At 44.4% G+C, this 19,767-nt stretch overlaps 1 protein-coding gene across 1 annotated transcript in view; it reads right to left on the reverse strand.

Moving 5' to 3' along the window:
- Positions 1 to 19,767, reverse strand: part of SAMD11 (sterile alpha motif domain containing 11) — a 168,802-nt gene that overhangs the window by 107,513 nt on the left and 41,522 nt on the right. Inside the window, exon 3 of the mRNA XM_075583516.1 lies at positions 17,081 to 17,250. Within this exon, the coding sequence (XP_075439631.1) occupies positions 17,081 to 17,250 (170 nt within the window). The remainder of the gene's footprint in view (positions 1 to 17,080; positions 17,251 to 19,767) is intronic.

A 19,767-nucleotide genomic window follows, 5' to 3' on the forward strand; every position in this document is an offset into this window, starting at 1 on the left:
GGTTAATCGCAACACCAGCTGCGCCTGTAAAAAAACAACTTCTCCCGACCCCGCTCATATATATTCTGTGTCTCCTAGTCACCTGTTTCCTATGCACGCAGACACACACCCCGAGAGCGCACACTTATTTCTCTGCTCCTTGCTTTCATGCTCAGGAAAGGCTCCGTTTATTCTTACTCCACAGACAGTAACCATTTCCTGACCAGCGGATCCCAGGCCTTGGCTGGCCTTCCTGAGCGCTGGCAGCTTTCCAGCCTATCTGCCTGCGCTAGGAAGCACGGTTCATGCTGGTAACGTCACCAAGACATGTTACAGAGCAGCAGCGCTTCCAGCCCGCCAGCAGGAACGTTTATTTTTTGGAAAAGCAGCAGTTCACATAAGGAGGGGTAGGGAAGGGGAGGGGGGAGGCAGAGGTTGAAGTAAAGAGCCTACGGTTCGAACGACATACTTTGTATGGCCGCCCAGAGGTCAAAGGGTAAGAGTAAATAAGGCCTCGTCCGGGCTGAGAGCGAGCGCGCTCTCACTTGAGCGCCGTGCGAGCAGGGGCGATTAGTGTCCAGTGTAGTTGCGTGTGTGTGTGTGGGGGGGGGGGGTTTGGCCGTGCCCGTGACGTCACGTGAGCAGTTCGCCCTCATTGGCTGAACCGCGCACGTGACCAGGGCAAGCGCAACAAATTCAAAAGAATTTGTCTCGGCAAGTAGCGGAGCAGCAAGCAGCTGAGCGCGTGCACTTAGGACAAACACATTGTCGCAATGCCTTTGAGCACGAGTGCGTACGCACACGCGCTCAGCTTCACCCTGGACGCGGCCTAAGTTGCAGGTCCCTCTCCAGCGCATGAAGGGTTAAAAGCAATGTGTTGCCAGCCCCTTGTGCTGAAGGAGTTAACACCAATGGATTGCAGGTTCTCTGTTAACTGATCTGGCTCAGAGCTGCAGTTCTTTCTGCGCAGAAGGGAGAGTGTTTCAGGAGCCTGCCCTGTAATAACCTCACCCTGTCTGTACCCGATACCGATATTGCACTGCAGAATGTCAACACCGCGGACATGTGGTCACGTCATATGTTATTTCGGGTTAGGGTCCAGCCTCCATTCCAGAAACGGGCTTAGGGGGCAGGCTGTGCCAGGACGTTCCTCTCTCTGAGAAGAGGCAATGCGGTCCCATGAAGCCCAGAGCTTAATGGAACGACATAACAGGAGGACTATAGGGCACGTGTATGGGTCTTGCATAGTCTCTACATGAAATACAACCATTAGAAAAATAGCCTTTAAATGGTCTGGAAGCCAGGTATTATTGACCCAAGAATGTCTGGGGAAAAAATGAATAAAACTCCATCACAAATAAATCCCTTTGCCAAGCATCTTAGATTGTAAGCTCTTCGGGGCAGGGACTCCTTTTCCTAATGTTACTTTTAGGTCTGAAGCGTTTATTCCCATTGTGTCTTATATTACTGTGTCACGTGTATTACTGCTGCCAAACCCTATTTACATTATTTATAAAATGTGTTACCAGGAAGTAATAAATGGAGAGTGACCCCTCGTTTTCACGTATGTCCTGGGCACAGAGTTACGAGGACAAATAAATGGTTACATTTAAATGAACCAGGGTATACACTATATTTAAGACATTGCATGCACAGTTAGAGATAATATATGTTATAGGCGTATGTAACAGTTACAGACCAGATTAAAATGTGAGACAGCTTTAGTTTTGAAAGAACTTGGACTGGTGGCGGCGGTGAGAGTCTCCGGTAGAATGTTCCAGGCGTGAGGTGCACAGTAAGGCCTCGATTATACCGGATGCCGTTGGGCGGCAGCGCGATCTGGTGACCTCACGCTGCCGCTGAGCGGCATCTTGATCATGCAGAGGAGACAGGAGAGGAGAAAAGCAGAGGAGACAGGGAGGCGTTGCGGAGGCGTGGCCGCGAGCAGTTCGCCCTCATTGGCTGAACCGCTCACGTGACGCGGCCGTCGCCTGCCCAAAACAAATTCCTCTGTCTCCTCTCGGGTCTGCGGCCTGCAGCTCCAGGCGGCGCGCACGGCGCTCCAGGTATGTATACCTCGATTGGATCACAGCATTTTGTTTTTACGCCGTGGCGCGATACTGCCGGCATTTTTTAGTATAATCACGGCCTAAGAGAAGGAGGAGCGGCCGGATACTTTGCTGAACCTTGGGACCATGAACAGTCTTTTGGAGTCTGATCTCAGGTGATAAGTGCTGCATGTGGTAGGGGTGAGGAGCTTGTTCAGGTAGCTGGGTAGCTTGGCCAGAAAGTATTTGAAGGCAAGACAGGAAAGGTGAACTTTGACCCTGGACTCAAGTGATGACCAATCTAGTTCTTTGAGCATTTCGCAGTAATGTGTTGTAGTTGCATTGGAGAACAAAACGACAAATTGAATTGTAGAGGGTGTCTGGTTTGCTAACATGAGTTAGGGGTGCTGTGCCATACACTATGTCCCCATAGTCTATAATTGGCATTAGCATCTGCTGTCAGATGCGGTTTTTGACCAGCTGGCTTAGGGAGTCGCAATATAAATAATAACGTACATACATCTAGGCACAACTGGTATTGAGAAACGCAAACCACGAACCATGGAGGAACCAGCAACAACTTTCCTTGGATGTCTCTTTAAAAAAAAAATGCATTTCACAAGCTCTTCCAGATCTCCTCCAGCCAGGTAGTGAAAGAGCAATTCTTCCAGGATTATTACACACCCTGGCATGGGCAATGTGTAGTGAGAAAGGTGGAGATAGAAGAGGGTAGGGTGGGATTGATATATATCAATCAGGGTCATATATTGATACATGACTTGAGCTCAAAGACGCCACAGACCTCGTTATAGCTATATCAGTGGCGGTGATCTCCCGGTAGATGGCGAGACTTGGCCTCTGTCGCCAGCTTTCCGAGTCACACAGTGTAGCTCTCTGTAACGCGCATAACCCGGGATTCAATCAACCACGATCCAGTGTTAACGGCCATGGTAGTTGGAGTAGGATCGGGGTGCGATAACCCACAGTGAATCCCAGTCGTAGATCCTTGATTCCTGCCTCAGTCAAGTCAAGGGCTCTCCCTCGTGTTGACCTGTAAAAACCACCTTATCGTTCAGCAGTGGGAGCAGCTGGATCAACGCATCTTTGGGCGCACGTTTCAGCCGGAGGACATTTTGAACACACACTTTGAACTCAAACTTTATAGTAATGGTATAGAGAGAAGGAGCGGCTCAGTAAGTAAAGACACTGGCTCTGTAAACAATGATGCTGAGTTTGAATCAGGGGAACCAGTGTCAGCTCCTTGTGACCTTGGGCAAGTCACTTTATCTTCCTGTGCCTAAACATAGTGTAAGCTCATCTGTGCAGGAGCTGTGTCTGTAACATCCCTATGTGTAACTTTTCTATCTCTGATTTCTCCATTTTCCCCTTTCCTCTCTCTCTGACCATCACCTCACCTCATTTGCTCTCTCTCGCTTCTCCCCTTCTCCATCTCCATCTCCCCCTTGTTTCTACAGAGACCTGCGCTCTATTAACCTACCAGCTTTTGAGTCCACTTTACGCTCCTCCCTCTCCTCTCTCAGTTCTGGTCCAGACCCTGACAACCTGGTCAGGGAAAACAACTCTGCCTTATCCTCCTCTCTCGATCTATATGTCCTGCTTTCTCTCCAGCCTCGCCCTTCTAACCTCAGACCCTGGCTAAATTCCCACACGAGCATGCTACGTTCCTCCACTCGTTCCTCTGAACGCCTCTGGAGGAAATCACACACTTTCGCAGACTTCCTTCACTACAAATTTATGCTATCCTGTTTCAACTCTGCCCTCTCTCAGGCTAAACAAACCTACTTTTCTTCACTAATCAACACACACAAGTCTAACCCACGCCGACTCTTCTCTGTCTTTGACTCTCTACTCAGACCAATCTCAGCTGCCCCTTCTTCTTCCTCCATCTCACCTCAGGACTTTGCTAGCTATTTTAAGGAAAAGGTGAATCCATACGTCAGAATATCCTTGTTTTTTCTTCCCATCATACACTGCTTCCCAACTCTCCTCCTGCCTTCCTTGACTCTTTTCCCACTGTCTCAGAGGACGATGTGTCACTGTTGATCGCTTCCTCTCCCTCTACCAATTGCCCTCTTGACCCCATTCCCTTCCATCTCCTAAAACCTCTTATTCCTACTATTACCCCTACTCTCACACACATGTTTAGCTCCTCCCTCTACTCTGGTACCTTTCCCTCCTCCTTCAAGCATGCAACAGGTTATACCATTACTCAAAAACAGCAAGCTTGACCCTACCTGTCTTTCTAACTATCGACCTTTCTCCCTCCTGCTTTTTCCCCCTAAACTCCTTGAACGTCTTGTAGTCACTCACTTGCTCCACTTTCTCAACACCCATTCTCTCCTAGACCCTTTACAATCTGGTTTCCGCACTGCTCACTCAACTGAAACAGCCCTCACTAAAATAACTAATGAACTCCATGCTGCCAAAGACAGAGGTCATTACACTCTGCTCCAATTACTCGACCTCTCTGCAGAATTTGACACAGTGGACCACCCTCTTCTCCTTCACATTCTCCATTCTCTTGTTATTCATAACAAAGTTCTATCCTGGATCTCCTCTTACCTCTACCATCGTACTTTTAGTGTCTCTTCTGCTAACACGTCCTCCTCCTCTATCGATATCTCTGTGGGGGTACCCCAGGGCTCTGAACTGGGACCTCTTCTCTTTTCTCTGTACACACTTTCTCATCACCTCTATGCTGACGACACTCAAATTTACTTTTCAACCCCTGATCTTACACCTGCTGTACAGACCAAAGTTTCTGAATGTCTCTCTTCAATATCATCCTGGATGGCCCTACGCCGACTTAAACTTAACATGGCAAAAACCAAGCTCCTCATACTTCCTCCCAAACCTGGCCCTACTACCTCCTTCCACAATACTGTTGGAAATACGATCATTCACCCAGTAGCACAAGCACGCTGCCTAGGGGTCACACTCGACTCCTCTCTCACATTCTCCTCTCTCACATTCAAAACGTTTCTAAAACCTGTCGCTTTTTCCTCAGCAATATTACAAAGATACGCCCTTTCCTCTTTTGCTCGACTGCTAAAACTCTGACTCAAGCCCTCATTCTCTCCGTCTCGATTACTGCAACCTCCTGCTGTCCGGCCTTCCTGCCTCTCACCTGTCTCCCTTCCAATCTATCCTAAACACTGCTGCCGGAATCACTCTACTCTTTCCTAAATCTGTCTCGGCGTCTCCCCTGCTCAAATCACTCTCCTGGCTTCCTATTAAATCCCATATCACACACTCAATTATCCTCCTCACTTTAAAGCTTTACACTCTTCTGCTCCTCCTTACATCTCAGCCTTAATTTCTCTCTAGACACCAGCCCGACTCTTGTGTTCTGCTCAAGGATGTCTTCTCTCTACCCCCTTTGAATCTAAAGCCCTCTCCCGCCTTAAACCTTTCTCGCTGACTGCCCCACACCTCTGGAATGCCCTTCCCCTCAATACCTGACTAGCACCCTCCCTATCCACCTTTAAGACCCACCTTAAGACCCACTTGCTTAAAGAAGCATATGAGTAGCACCGTGGCTAACACTATACACATGACACATAAAGCTTGGACCCCTGCAGACGCACTTACCAGAACGCTCTCCTACTGTCTCTGTACGTTCCTCCTACCAATTAGATTGTAAGCTCCTCGGAGAAGGCACTCCTCTTCCGAAATGTTACTTTTATGTCTGAAGCACTTATTCCCATGATCAGTTATTTGAATTATTTGTTATTTATATGATTGTCACGTGTATTACTGCTGTGACGCGCTATGTACACCAATGGCGCCATATAAATAAAGGCATACATACATACATACATACATACATACATACATACATACATACATACATACGTGCTGTGTACTGTGCACTACACTGTAATTGTGACGCGCTTTGAGTCTCATTGGCAGAAAAGCGCTATATGAAATAAAGTTATTATTAATCTTAGTGTTTCAGATTACTTTACAGTTTAACACATTTACGAGCTACGAAGGAAAAACACTTATTTCTCGTTTAATGAACATGAACCTGGCTGTGTATCTAGTACTTGTGACATCAATTTAGTTAACATCAGCTGATTGTCTATACTGTGCTTCTTATATAGTGTTAATCTACATAACAGGCCTACAATTGTGCACATTTTCATAGGTTCTTGAGAGGAGTGAAACATTGATCCTGTTCAAATAAAACATTTTTTTCTATATCTATAAATCATTTGCTATATTTATACAGTATATTAATTACTTTTAGTGCACCAAGGTAGGTTTGCCCATTGAATACATGAGTGATTTTATATACTGTGTGTATATATATATATATATATATATATATATATATATGTATGTATGTATGTATGTATGTATGTATGTATGTATGTATGTATGTATGTATATATATATATATATATATATATATATAAATATAATGGAAATATTACTGTATGCTCATTTGCATGTCTTAGGCAGGTCTGTAACCCCGCCTTTCACCATTATCACCCAGCACACAGCGCTTCCACTGCAGCAAGGGATTCTGGGAAATGACATGCAAATGAGCACACAGTGCCACCTTTTGCTTCAAAACTATAACATATACACTTTTCATCCAAATCAAAGTCCAATGAATAAGACAGAGCACTACCGAGTGAATGTTCAAGAAAGTAAAAAAGTAGTACAAAAAATGTAAAATACAACGCTTTGGTCCACTATGGGACCTTCATCAGGGCAGTGTACAATCATGGAGAGATGCGAGGATGCATGTACAGTGTAGTGACTGTACCTAAAAACCCAACCTCCTGTGGCTTAGTAATGCCAAGTAAACACACCCAACCCTCAACCGTGAGGGATCCCTTTGATGCAGAATAGCACGGGGGGTAGAGAATATCCATATATACAATCCAAACCAGGGGGCCTATCAACAACAAGTTATTTTAACACCAAATCTATGACAACACAACATCAAGAGCATCCACACGGATACAGAATGTCAGTGACACCTTGATGGCGTGGATTGTTGTAACCGTACCCCTACTAAAGTCCCAATAGCACGGTGGCATTGCATATATCCCAAGACAGGCTGGATCACCATGGCTGGGACGGCATGCACTGCCAGTATCATTGGCGATGAGAGCACGGAAGGATATGATGCCTGCCACGGTGGGCTGGAATCTAATTCCCTGCGATTCTGTCAAGTGAACGGACGGTACCCACTGATGTCTACATGGGAAGCAGGCACCTAATACACGATGAGAGGGAACCTGATCTGCGTCGGGAACCACTGATGTTTATATGGTGCGAGGACATCGGAAGGTCGGAGCCTGACCCCTGTGGGAACACGCAGATGACGGAGATAGCAGGGAACCCTATACAGTGAACGTCTGACACCTCTAATGGGATGGATTAACCCTCCCCCCTGGCACCTGTCTCCTGATCCGAGGCTGCTCGGAGTGACAGGACTCGCATATGCAAGTACTTAGCCACTAGTACCAGGTCATGCAGCTATCGGACCATACATAAGACTTTGTATAAGGGATTAAAATATTGACTACTATCCTTTGCCTTGATCATAGTAGATGGGATATGTTGGAATATTTGCATCCAATGGATTTACTGACATTCTGCATCTGTGTGGACGCAATGTGCTACAATTCCAACAGTCTCTTTGCTCTGTCCTTGCTGTCGATGTTGTGTTTTCATAGATTTTCTGCTACCATAACTTGTTGTTGATATGCCCTCTGCTTTGGATTGTATATACAGTCATGTGAAAAAGAAAGTACACCCTCTTTGAATTCTATGGTTTTACATATCAGGACATAATAACAATCATCTGTTCCTTAGCAAGTCTAAAAATTAGGTAAATACAACCTCAGATGAACAACAACACATGACATATTACACCGTGTCATGATTTATTTAACAAAAATAAAGCCAAAATGGAGAAGCCATGTGTGAAAAACTAAGTACACCCTTACTGCTGCCATAGAAATTAAGATGCTAAGTAGCAGACAGGTGTTGCTAACCAAATGCCCTTGATTAATTGATCATCAGCAAGTGTGACCACCTATATAAAAGCCGAAGTTTTAGCAGTTTGCTGGTCTGGAGCATTCAGGTGTGTGTTAACACAATGCCAAGGCTCAAAAACATCAGCAATGATCTGAGAGAAGCAATTGTTACTGCCCATCAATCTGGGAAGGGTTATAAGGCCATTTCCAAACAATTTAAAGTCCATCATTCTACAGTGAAAAAGATTATTCAAAAGTGGAAAAAATTCAAGACAGTTGCCAATCTTCCCAGGAGTGGACGTCCCAGCAAATGCACCCCAAGGTCAGACCGTGCAATGCTCAGAGAAATTGCAAAATACCCTAGAGTTACATATCAGACTCTATAGGCCTCAGTTAGCTTGTTAAATGTTAAAGTTCATGACAGTACAATTAGAAAAAGACTGAACAAATATGATTTGTTTGGAAGGGTTGCCAGGAGAAGGCCTCTTCTCTCTAAAAAGAACATGGCAGCACGGCTTAGGTTTGCAAAGTTGCATCTGAACAAACCACAAGACTTCTGGAACAATGTCCTTTGGACAGACGAGACCAAAGTGGAGATGTTTGGCCATAATGCACAGCGCCACATTTGGCAAAACCCAAACACAGAATATCAACACAAACACCTCATACCAACTGTCAAGCACGGTTGTGGTGGGGTGATGATTTTGGGCTTGTTTTTGCCGCCACAAGACCTGGGAACCTTGCAGTCATTAAGTCGACCATGAACTCCTCTGTATACCTAAGTGTTCTAGAGTCAAATGTGAGGCCGTCTTTCCGACAGCTAAAGCTTGGCCGAAATTGGGTCATGCAACAGGACAATGATCCCAAGCACACCAGCAAATCTACAACAAAATGGCTGAAAAAGAAAGAATCAAGATGTTGCAATGGTCCAGTCAAAGTCCAGACCTCAACCCGATGGAAATGCTGTGGCTGGACCTTAAGAGAGCTGTGCATAAACAAATGCCCACAAACCTCAATGAACTGAAGCAACGTTGTAAAGTCATACAGCTAACGATTACTTCAAGTTATTGCTGCTAAAGGTGGTTCTACAAGCTATTGAATCATAAGGTGTACTTAGTTTTTCACACATGGCTTCTCCATTTTGGCTTTATTTTTGTTAAATAAATCATGACACAGTGTAATATGTCATGTGTTGTTGTTCATCTGAGGTTGTATTTACCTAATTTTAAGACCTGCTAAGGAACAGATGATTGTTATTATGCCCTGATATGTAAAACCATAGAATTCAAAGAGGGTGTACTTTCTTTTTCAAATGACTGTGTGTATATTCTCTACCCCTGTGCTATTCTGTAGCGCTTACGGTTGAGTCCCCATGGCTTTACAGTATCCTGATGAAGGTCCCATAAGGGACCGAAACGTTGTTTTTTTGTTTGGACTAAAATTAAACTTTTTTGAACATTTATTCTGCAGTGCTGTGTCTTATTCATCGGACTCTGGTTTGGGTGCAGTGCTTATTATGTTTTACTAATTTATGATACGTGCACTTGCCTTTATTCTGCTTTTCTTTTATGGTACGCCTAGTAACACACACACACACACACACACACACACACACACGCACACAATGGTGCTAACATGGTCACCTGTTACCGCATGTATTTAAACATGAAACATTTATTGTAGTTTAGATTGTATGTTCACTTTTCTCTGCTTGGGGTTCTGGCTGATGGTGGGGGGCTGAATGCAGCCTTTGGTACGTTCCACGTTTAGCACCACGTGCACGGACATACCTAGGTGAATGATGAAGAAACAGCTGTGCCAGGATGCGAGAGTCCGTCTCTTTATTATCATCAGGCGTAGAGGAAAGAGATCGTCATGTATCAAAAGTGTTCCCTCTCCTTTCTCAGAGCAGTGGGCAGCCAACTCCAATCCTCAAGGGCCACCAACAGGTCAGGTTTTAAGGATATCCCTGCTTCAGCACAGGTGGCTCAATCAGTGGCTCAGTCACTGACTGAGCAGTGAGGGAGCTAGAAAAACATTTACCCTCAGAGTCGGGTTGTCGTCTGATTAGCACCGGGGTATAATCAGCAAATACAGGTACAGAATAATTAAAAAGACTTTAGCACGAATAACTCATGCTGATATGGTGGAGCAAAGCTGACTCAGTGCTGGAGGGTTAATAACACGATTTGAAATGGCATCGATAAATAATATTAATATACACCGATTCATTGTTATTTTTTTCTACAGTGCAATCTTTCTTTTCTTGCTTCATTCTAATAACAGGATCCATTATGAAATTCACTGGTAGTTATCCAATTAGGAAAATAATATATTATGCAAAGTATTATTTGCTTGATTCATTAAAAATGGTTATTTTCTTTAACTCTGCTCTCAGCAAAATCATTTCAATGTTTTTTTCCCCCTAAGTACACACACTTCCAGGGAAAGCAATGTAAATTGTGGATTACCTGGGTGTTCATTATAATGGCTAGGTTTAAGGAGGCAATCCGAGCAGCACTTTTGTTTTAACATATACAGCCTTTGATTACGTTTATTGAAAACTAATTACCTAAGCTGCCGATTGATTCGTTCTCCCGTGATCGATCAGCAAAGATCCTGCTTCCCAGGGTTCAATAAATGGCCGCCTTTCAGTTTCAATCAATCCTCCAGTCAGTGTAACTCAGCAGCTACAATGTATTCTTATATTACTACTTTAACATTATCTATTGTTACAGTTTGCAGCTCAAACCACTGGGAACACTGGCAACAAAAGATCACAAACGGGAAAGTGTTACAAAGATCTCGCACTGCTGGGGAGATAGGCTTAAACCTGTTATAGAAATCAAAGGATGCTCATTCTATTAATAGTCAATAAAAATGGCATTAAGAACAGAATTATTTTTTTTTTTAAATTAAGTTTTATCTAATACTACAGAACTGATTTATTACAACAACAAAAAACACATGTAGGATATTGCTTGGATTGCTCATTTAAATGATGTTTTTTTTGCAACTACGGCTCCCATTTCACATTATGTAACCTATTCTAATGGCTTAAAAGTTGTTACTATAGTGAGTGTTGGCAAGGTTCAAATATGTCATCTCTGATCAGGTGTGCAAGGCAGTGATTGGGTTAATGAGACAGTGTAAGTCACTGAACCACGGGCGTTCACAACACACACACACACACACACACCACACACCACACACTGGCTGCATTGCCAAGAACTCGCCCCTCTGCTTTCTCTAATTGGTATTAGACATTTTCCTGTCTTCTTTATTTTTCAACGTGCAGTAAAGTGGCGGCTCAGACACTTAATGCTTCATCCCAGGCGGATCCCATTAGAACAGGGCGGGGATGGGAAGAGAAGGAAACCAAAGGTTAAAGAGAAGGGGGCAGATGTGGTGGCGACTCTAGCAAGACCCATCTGTTCTGTCTGGCTGTAAAGAGAGGCACCAGATGACACACGCAGGCCCTTGCCCGGGCCAGTAGCAGAGCCAGGCAGGGTCTCTATTACTGTGATGCTAAATGCTTCACAAAGAGAGACCTGCAACGCACAGCATACCGATGCCATGGCTATTCCAGCAAAGCAGCAGTGACAACAATATAGAACAACCAGTGTTGTGCTGTATGTAGCTGCATAGAGCGGTGTGTTTCAACCAGGGTTCCTGGGAAGCCTTGGGTTCTGCGGGCACCCCTAAAGGGTTCCCTGCCATTTTCTGGCCATTTGAAAATGTTATCAAATACAGAAGAATTTACAATGCATCTGATCTCAGACGCGCTATTAGAGAGGGTTGGGGTTCCTTACAATGCATCTGATCTCAGATGCGCTATAAGAGAGGGTTGGGGTTCCTTACAATGCATCTGATCTCAGACGCGCTATTAGACAGGGTTGGGGATCCTTACAATGCATTTGATCTCACACGCGCTATTAGAGAGGGTTGGGGATCCTTACAATGCATTTGATCTCACACGCGCTATTAGAGAGGGTTGAGGGTTCCATAGAATTTCACTTAGGGTTCCTTAACCAAAATAAAAGGCTGGAAACCACTGGCATAGAGGATCCTGTCCTAACTAAGTTACTAGCTACAGTAATGTTGACACTTGAGTTACAGAGAGTGACTTTCTCAAGATCACACTGGTCTGAAAATGCAGTAACCTTACTTTTCTGGCCAATCTTTTAGCCGTAGGCTACTCTATAGAAAAAAATGCACCTGAACACATCATTAACCAATATACCGCCAAAGACGTTCAGCGCAACACTAACAGGAGATTCTTATGCAACTTTTGCACGAGTATAGATCTGTGATATAACCACTTTTTAGGCAAAGGACCCTTGAGTAACTCCATAAATTTGCAGAATACATTTCTTATATTAATAAAATGCTTGCAGAGCAGCATAAAAAGAACAATACAAGTACAAATCAACCTCAAGCTTAAACAGTTTAGTATCTGATTTGTCCATATACAGTAATCTCCTATAGGCCCCGCTGTTGCAGTGACAGCAACTGACATAAGGCTGTCCTGGCAAAGATACACGTTTGCAACACCTGTAACATTGTGACCTAATTACCAACACCCTACATGGGACAAACATGGTTCCATGCTGAATATTATGCAGGAGGTGCTATGCAATATCTAGCGCCCTCATTACACTTCTGGCTTTGCCATCGCAACCCTCGCCAAGGCAACCCATGTGGCTGCCATGGAGACAGACAATGCCGGCAGCCCAAAGCTGGTTGCAGGAACCGTGCCAAATATCCTATTAAAATGAAGAACCCGACACCTAACAAAGAAAAATATATATTGTGTTCTTGAGTGCACAGAAAAGTATCTTCAAATATCTACTCTTCAACTATTTAGCAGGAACACGTTTTAGGTCCTGTAAGACCAGAGTTATACCTATTAAACAGAACGTTCTTTCTTCTGTGGGGTAAGCTGCAATGGTTAGCGGACTTCTATAGGAGGTGCTTGGATGTACAGGAACTATACTGGTACCTCATATGTGCAAAATGTGTATCTCTCTAATCACTCATGTGATACGGTGCTGGACGCTCTAGGTTATGGGATCAATTTCGGTCTCAGCCACCAACCAATCTGTGATGTGATCTTGCTTCTTCTACTGCCTAGCAATGCCACCTTTCTGGGCCAAGCACCCACCTCAGAGGAGGCTCACATCATTGTTTCAAGGAGTAATTGGAGGATACTCTGTACACATACCAACTATTATCTACTGCAACGCATCCTTTGTTGTACAGCATAAAACACAACTGCGTTCGGAGCAATGTTCAAGGTGCATTTACTCTTAGCTCAACACTCCAACATTATAGATTCTACTTTGCATAATTATAACATGTTTTCAATTAAAACGTGGGGCCCACATCCTCAAGAGAATTACTTCTGAAAATCCACCCCCTTAATTCCACGCTCCCCCCTTCAAGCTTCTCCTTTGTTGGTGTCAATCAACAGTGCAACAAGGACAGAAGCATTAGCCCCTGGGTCCTGTCGAACGGTGACCCCGTCACCAGTCTCCATTTGGGATTTGTTTTAATTGAGGTTTGAATTTGTTTTCAACACAAATTGGTTCAGCCGAAGCAGCAAGAAGCATGAAAGATGGGAAAGGATTTCATGAATAAAACCGATAAGAACCTTGACTAACAACAAACACGTTACAATGTAGGCTGAAAAAAATCTCATTCAGAAAGGCCTTGGTCTGCTTCTCATCTTCCACTCTACACGACCCATCTTTCCCAGCACAGGTTCCACAGTTCTAAAGAGGCGTCAAGCTGAACATTAAGCCCTTTGCTGCAAGGGCCTGAAACACTTGTACTGTATATTACAATTGCACACATCTGGGAGTTTTAATACCCATTGTATATTGATTGTGTGTGGAGATATATATATTCTATATCGATTCCACAATATATATATATATATATATATATATATATATATATATATATATATATACATATATAAATAAAGCAGAAAATAGCCGTGTTAGTCCAGTTAGTCCAATAAAAAAAGGTATCACCTAATACTGAAGAACTCATTTATTCTGCACTATATATATATATATATATATATATGTATATAACTGTATATAGCAAATGGAAATATAACTGTATGCTCATCTGCATGTCTTAGGCAAGTCTGCAACCCCAACTTTTATCCATTATCACCCAGCACACAGCACTTCCACTGCAGCAAGGGATTCTGGGAAATGACATGCAAATGAGCACACAGTGCCACTTTTTGCTTCAAAACCATTTTAAACATGGTTCCCTATAGGCTTAAACTTGCTGCATGGTCACAGCTTTAAGCACAGCCAGGGTTAAGATGCATAGCCAGCAAACCCACCCACAGACAGCGGTTTCAACCTTAATGGGTCTCATCAGTGTGTGGTTGGTTACACTGGCTATGCAAAGCTGAAGCAATGAGGATGGATTTTACCACACTTAGTTAAGTTATGGTGAGTAAAAAAAGTGACAAAAACCCTCCACAGCAAAGCATATGTGTATATATAACTACACACATATATACACACGCAACGTGCATCATAAACATACAATTTGAAAAGACATAAAATACGCTCCGCACGACGTCCAATCCGCGAGGGTCCGTAGATGTAATACAGCGAGGACCTGCTGCATGAAGTCCCCGGACCTCAGAATCGCAACACTGGGAGAGGCAGGAGGGCATGCACTTCTAAACGTGTAACGCCATGACGCAATTACGTGATGACGTGAGATACTCGGAGATGCTATGACGGCACCTCAACGCGTTTCGCACCTACAACGTGCACCAGGTCCTTGCTGCAATTCCATCTACAGACCCGCGCGGATTGGACTGTAGTGCGGAGCGGCTTTTACCACTTTTACATTGTACGTTTATGATACACGTTGCGTGTAGTTTAACATAACATTTGATGCTCGTCTCTAGTGCACTGCGTCTATCTCTATTTCTTGGAGATCCGAACGGATCATGTGTGGGGGTGAGTGGAGGGCTCATCTAGGACACACGCTGCAAGGAGGCGATCCTACCATCAAGATAATACTCCCAGTCTGCACGATTGGGAATCGTGTGTGTGTACAATAAAAAAAAAAGTGATCTTTTTATTTGCTATATGCTATACGGTGGAGGTATCTTGTCGCCTTTTTCACCCTCCATAACTCAAAATGTGTATGGTATATATGTGTTAATGTAGAGCCTTCTCTGCCACTCTTGCTATGGGAACTACACAACTTCGGCCATCACCAGATCACTTGGGCAAGTGTCATAGTGCTCAAAGCAGTCTCTGCCCCCCCCCCCCGCCCCCCTCAGTGTTGTGCTACGTGTGAATCGTCAGGCTGGGGATCTCAAGGAGGATTTAGCTATTAACTTTCTGCTATTAGTGTTAAATAAACCTCTAGATCAGGATTGGCCAACTCCAGTCCTCAAGGTGGCTCACCTGTGCTGAAGCAGGGATATCCCCAATACCTGGCCTGATGGTGGCCCTTGAGGACTGGAGTTGGCGACCCATGCAGGTGCAGGGGGTATCTCTGACGCGGACGCCACCAGACGATCTTCAGAAAGGGCTAACCATGTAAACCCACTGCCGTACTGGGGAGGCCTGCAACAGTGGTCACGGATTTGATTTGCCCTTTAATATATAATAAATAACTCCGGAACATCTCAAACAGAACATCAGCAAACATGAGTGATGTGGTATTGTGGAGGTCGCTGCAAGGGCGCAGTTGGAACTGGGCAAATGTAGTAGGAGGAATGTCAGCCATGGGGGCCAGCAATATCCTGGCTGCAAAGGGCTTAAAAGCAGCTGTAAAACACCTCCACAGAAGTGACTATATGCAATAAGCCTTGCAAATAAATATTACTTTGCTACTTGTCCTCTCTGAGGTACATTCGTTGCAGGTGGTGGGACCTTTTAAAAGGAACACGTGATGGTCCTTCATCGCTGCAATTCTAGCGAATAAACCTCTGAGGTTCTGAAAGCTCTCTTCTGCATTACAGTACAAAACGTTATCTACGAAGAACTCTCATGTTGGACCCCAAAAGGGGATCAAAAGACACCACTAATCCACCTTTCTCCGGTATTAATATGGCGACTGGAACGTTGGTTTATGGAACTGGTTTATATAATAAATACAGATTGAAGATAATGTGTACGCAGAATGCAATCCAGACTCCACCTGTAATTTGCTATCACAACATTGCAGGCACAAAGAGTTAACCCAGCAATTTGCCCTTAAGGCGACATCTTAAATTAACCTAAGCCAGTGTTTTTTTTCGACAGGGGTTCCTAGGAAACCTTTGGGTTCAACGGCATCAATGCAAATCAGACGCGCTATTAGTGAGAGTTGAGGTTCCTTACAGTGCATCTGATCACAGACGCGCTATTAGAGAGGGTTGGGGTTCCTTACAATGCATCTGATCTCAGACGCGCTATTAGAGAGGGTTGGGGTTCCGTACAATGCGTCCGATTTCACAATATAATTATAAGGTTCCTTAAACAAAAACAAAAAAAAAAGGTTAAAAAACCGCTGATCTAAGCCCTTATCCCACCATGCTTTATTGCAGGGGCTCTGAAAACTCTTTTATGTCAGATCCAGAGCAGGTTTCTTTTTTGTTCGAAAAGCAATAGCTTGTGTGCAAGTGTCTTCCTACATCCTGAGGTGGCCGATGTCCCCTGAGCAAAGGTTAGTGAGTCCCTGGTCTTCCTGCATGACTCAGCCCCATCACATAGGGATTGTGAAGGTAAAGGGTATACACAGCCCAATAGGACCGTCCCTCCCCCCCGAGTTACACCAGAAGCAGCGCTGCGCTCCCAGTCCTCAGTCTCACACTGGGATGGGATCAGCGAGAGCAGCAGGTGCTGTCCGAGAGCCACGCACAGATCCTGTTACCATGAAAATGTTGCCAGCGTGAGGGAGAAAAGCAGCCAAAATGAGCCCACACATGACGGCTGTTCAAAGCCAGTATCCCCGGGCGCTGGGAGCTCGTTAAATGGAGCATCTCGTTAGGACACGTACCTTCTTTTCATGATACTAATGTGCAGATCCTCTTCCAGCTTCACAGACGGGAGTTCTCCATTCCCTTTGGGGCAGTCCTCCCCCGGGGAGAAGAGGGAGCAGTGCTCCTTTTTGGGGATCCGGCTGGGGGGGAGCGGGATAGTCCTTTTCTCAGCTAGCCGGCCCCGATTCTGCAAGAGGAGGAGACAGGTCTGAAGAGAAGGACTCGTACAGAAAACTTCCCAGCAATATACAGTGCATCACTGTTCAATGTAGAAATAGTGACATGCAGTAGTAATGCTCAACTCCAGTCCTCAAGTCCCCCCCCCCCCAAACAGGTCAAGTTTTCAGGATATCCCTGCTTCAGCAAAGGTGGCTCAATCAGAGGCTACTGAGTCTCTGATTGAGCCACCTATGCTGAAGCAGGGACTGATTGAGCCACCTGTGCTGAAGCAGGGATTGATTGAGCCACCTGTGCTGAAGCAGGGAAATCCTGAAAACCTAACCTGTTGGGGGGTCTTGAGGATATCCCTGTTTCAGCACACGTGGCTCAATCAGTCCATGCTTTAGCACAGACGGCTCAATCAGACCCCGCTTCAGCACAGGTGGCTAAATCAGAGACTCAGTCTTTGACTGAGCCTCTGATTGAGCCACCTATGCTGAAGCTGGGATATCCTGATAACCTGACCTGTTAGGTGGGCCTGAGGACTGGCGTTCAGCCCCCCTGCCTTACACCACACTGCAGATGTAGCAAGACTCACACTTCCCATGACCACGAGAAGCTTAGTCTAAATCCCCGGCAATAATTTACGTTTTGCGTGGTGGACGCTGTTATCACGATTGCGTCCCGATCCGGTAAAAATTTTTTTTCGAATTTTAGCGTTGGTCGTAGTACTCTTCAGTAATAATAGGTGGCGCTAGTGTGCAAGCGCATCAACAAAGTGTTCTCGCGGTTGTCATCTCGCACTCTCGGTCGCGGGAAATGTAAGTCTTGCTACATCTGTTTGTTGCACAAAATAGAATTGCATACTGATATACAACGTAACTTAATACTTCTGTATTTGGCGATGCATATTTTACTTAGACTAACAATTGATATTATAAGATGAGCTTTCAAGGGTTCTCTCGCTCTCCCTCAGGTCAGGCGATACTGATTTACAAAAGATTCCAGGAGTTTACTGGCAACAGAACTGGTTGTTGTAACTATTTTACCAGGAAAGGTAAATTGAGGTCTAAATATAATTTCAAGTTTGTCCTGGGACAAAGAGGCGCACACACAATCAAAAGACATGACATTAATTACTATCCACTTTTTTCACCCATCGGATTGTATTATCAGTTCCATGCTACCTGGTATACAGAAGATGCTCCAACACCTATTATACATATTACCGGGTCTACATAACATCCAACTATTACATTGTAGTCCATTTTATCTTGCAGCACACTGCAAGACAGGCAGAAAACCCTCAAATGTTCTCTTTTACCAAAACTACATAATATATTGAAACAGATGCTACTAACCCTGATCAATTGCCAGTTCGGTGTTCCATAGGTTACGTTACGTTGTAAGATCCTTGGGACCAGATGCTATAAACTCCATTAAATCAGTTCTCAATGGGACATTACTTAAAACAGGAAGGAATGTTATCTTAACATGGTAGCCATAAAGGTAATTATATGCAAAATGAATGTCCGAAAAACATCTCATTGGCACAGGCTTAACATCACGCTATCGTAGGATAACATTGCGGTATCTCCCAATAACGTGACATTATGTCAGTCTTGGAGTTACTCCCTGCCAGACCAGGAGAGAGGTATTTAGCACTTGGACAGATAGAGAAGGAAATAACACAGGGAATAATGCTATTGTTATTTAAGTCAGACCCATCCAGACACTGCAAACACTCTGAGGATCTGGATGGGAGTAACGGCAAGTTTAGCACTAACTTAAATAAGGTAACATGAAGACCCCGTGATAACCATAATGCACTTTAGAGGATAGGGGATGCTATAACAACCCCTCATGATCCCCAACGTCTCGGTTCTGTAAAAAAAGAAGAACTTTATTTCATATAGAGCTTTTTCCCAATGGGACTCAAAGCGCGTCACAAATACAGCACGTAGGAATGTTACAGGCACAGTCCCTGCCCACGTGAGCTGACGATCTATGTTTTAATGCCAGAGGCACAGGGAGATAAAGTGACTCGCACAAGGTCACAAGGAGCTGACACCGGGGAATTGAACCAGTTTCCCCTGATTCAGACTCAGTGTCATTGCTTTAGAGTCAGTTCCTTTACCCACTGAGCAGCTCCTTCTCCCTAAGAACTATCCCATTTATGGGGGGAGAAGACAGGACACTGCTATTGTCCTTTGGAGGATACAGCATTACTATTCAACATGATGTTAACTTTGGTAATGTCACGTTAAGTGGCTTAAAAGAGATCTGCACAACTGGTTCTTAAGAGTAGGGACATTTCTATCTATGGTGCCAGCGTGTGTTAACACTGTAATATTTGTGCATGTTGGGTTATGTTCCCTTTCACGCCCACTGTGCTGCGCCGTGTAGTAAATAGGTGCCTTTCAAACAAACGATAACCAGATAAGTCTATAGACGGGTACATCTGGGCAGACCAACACAGACGTTTCTGTCCGGGGATGGGAAGAGAAGGCTTTCACTGTGATTGAATGTGCATCAGAGTAAAAAG

The sequence above is a fragment of the Ascaphus truei genome, unplaced genomic scaffold (genome assembly GCF_040206685.1).
Source record: "Ascaphus truei isolate aAscTru1 unplaced genomic scaffold, aAscTru1.hap1 HAP1_SCAFFOLD_331, whole genome shotgun sequence".
Classification (NCBI taxonomy): Eukaryota; Metazoa; Chordata; class Amphibia; order Anura; family Ascaphidae; genus Ascaphus; species Ascaphus truei.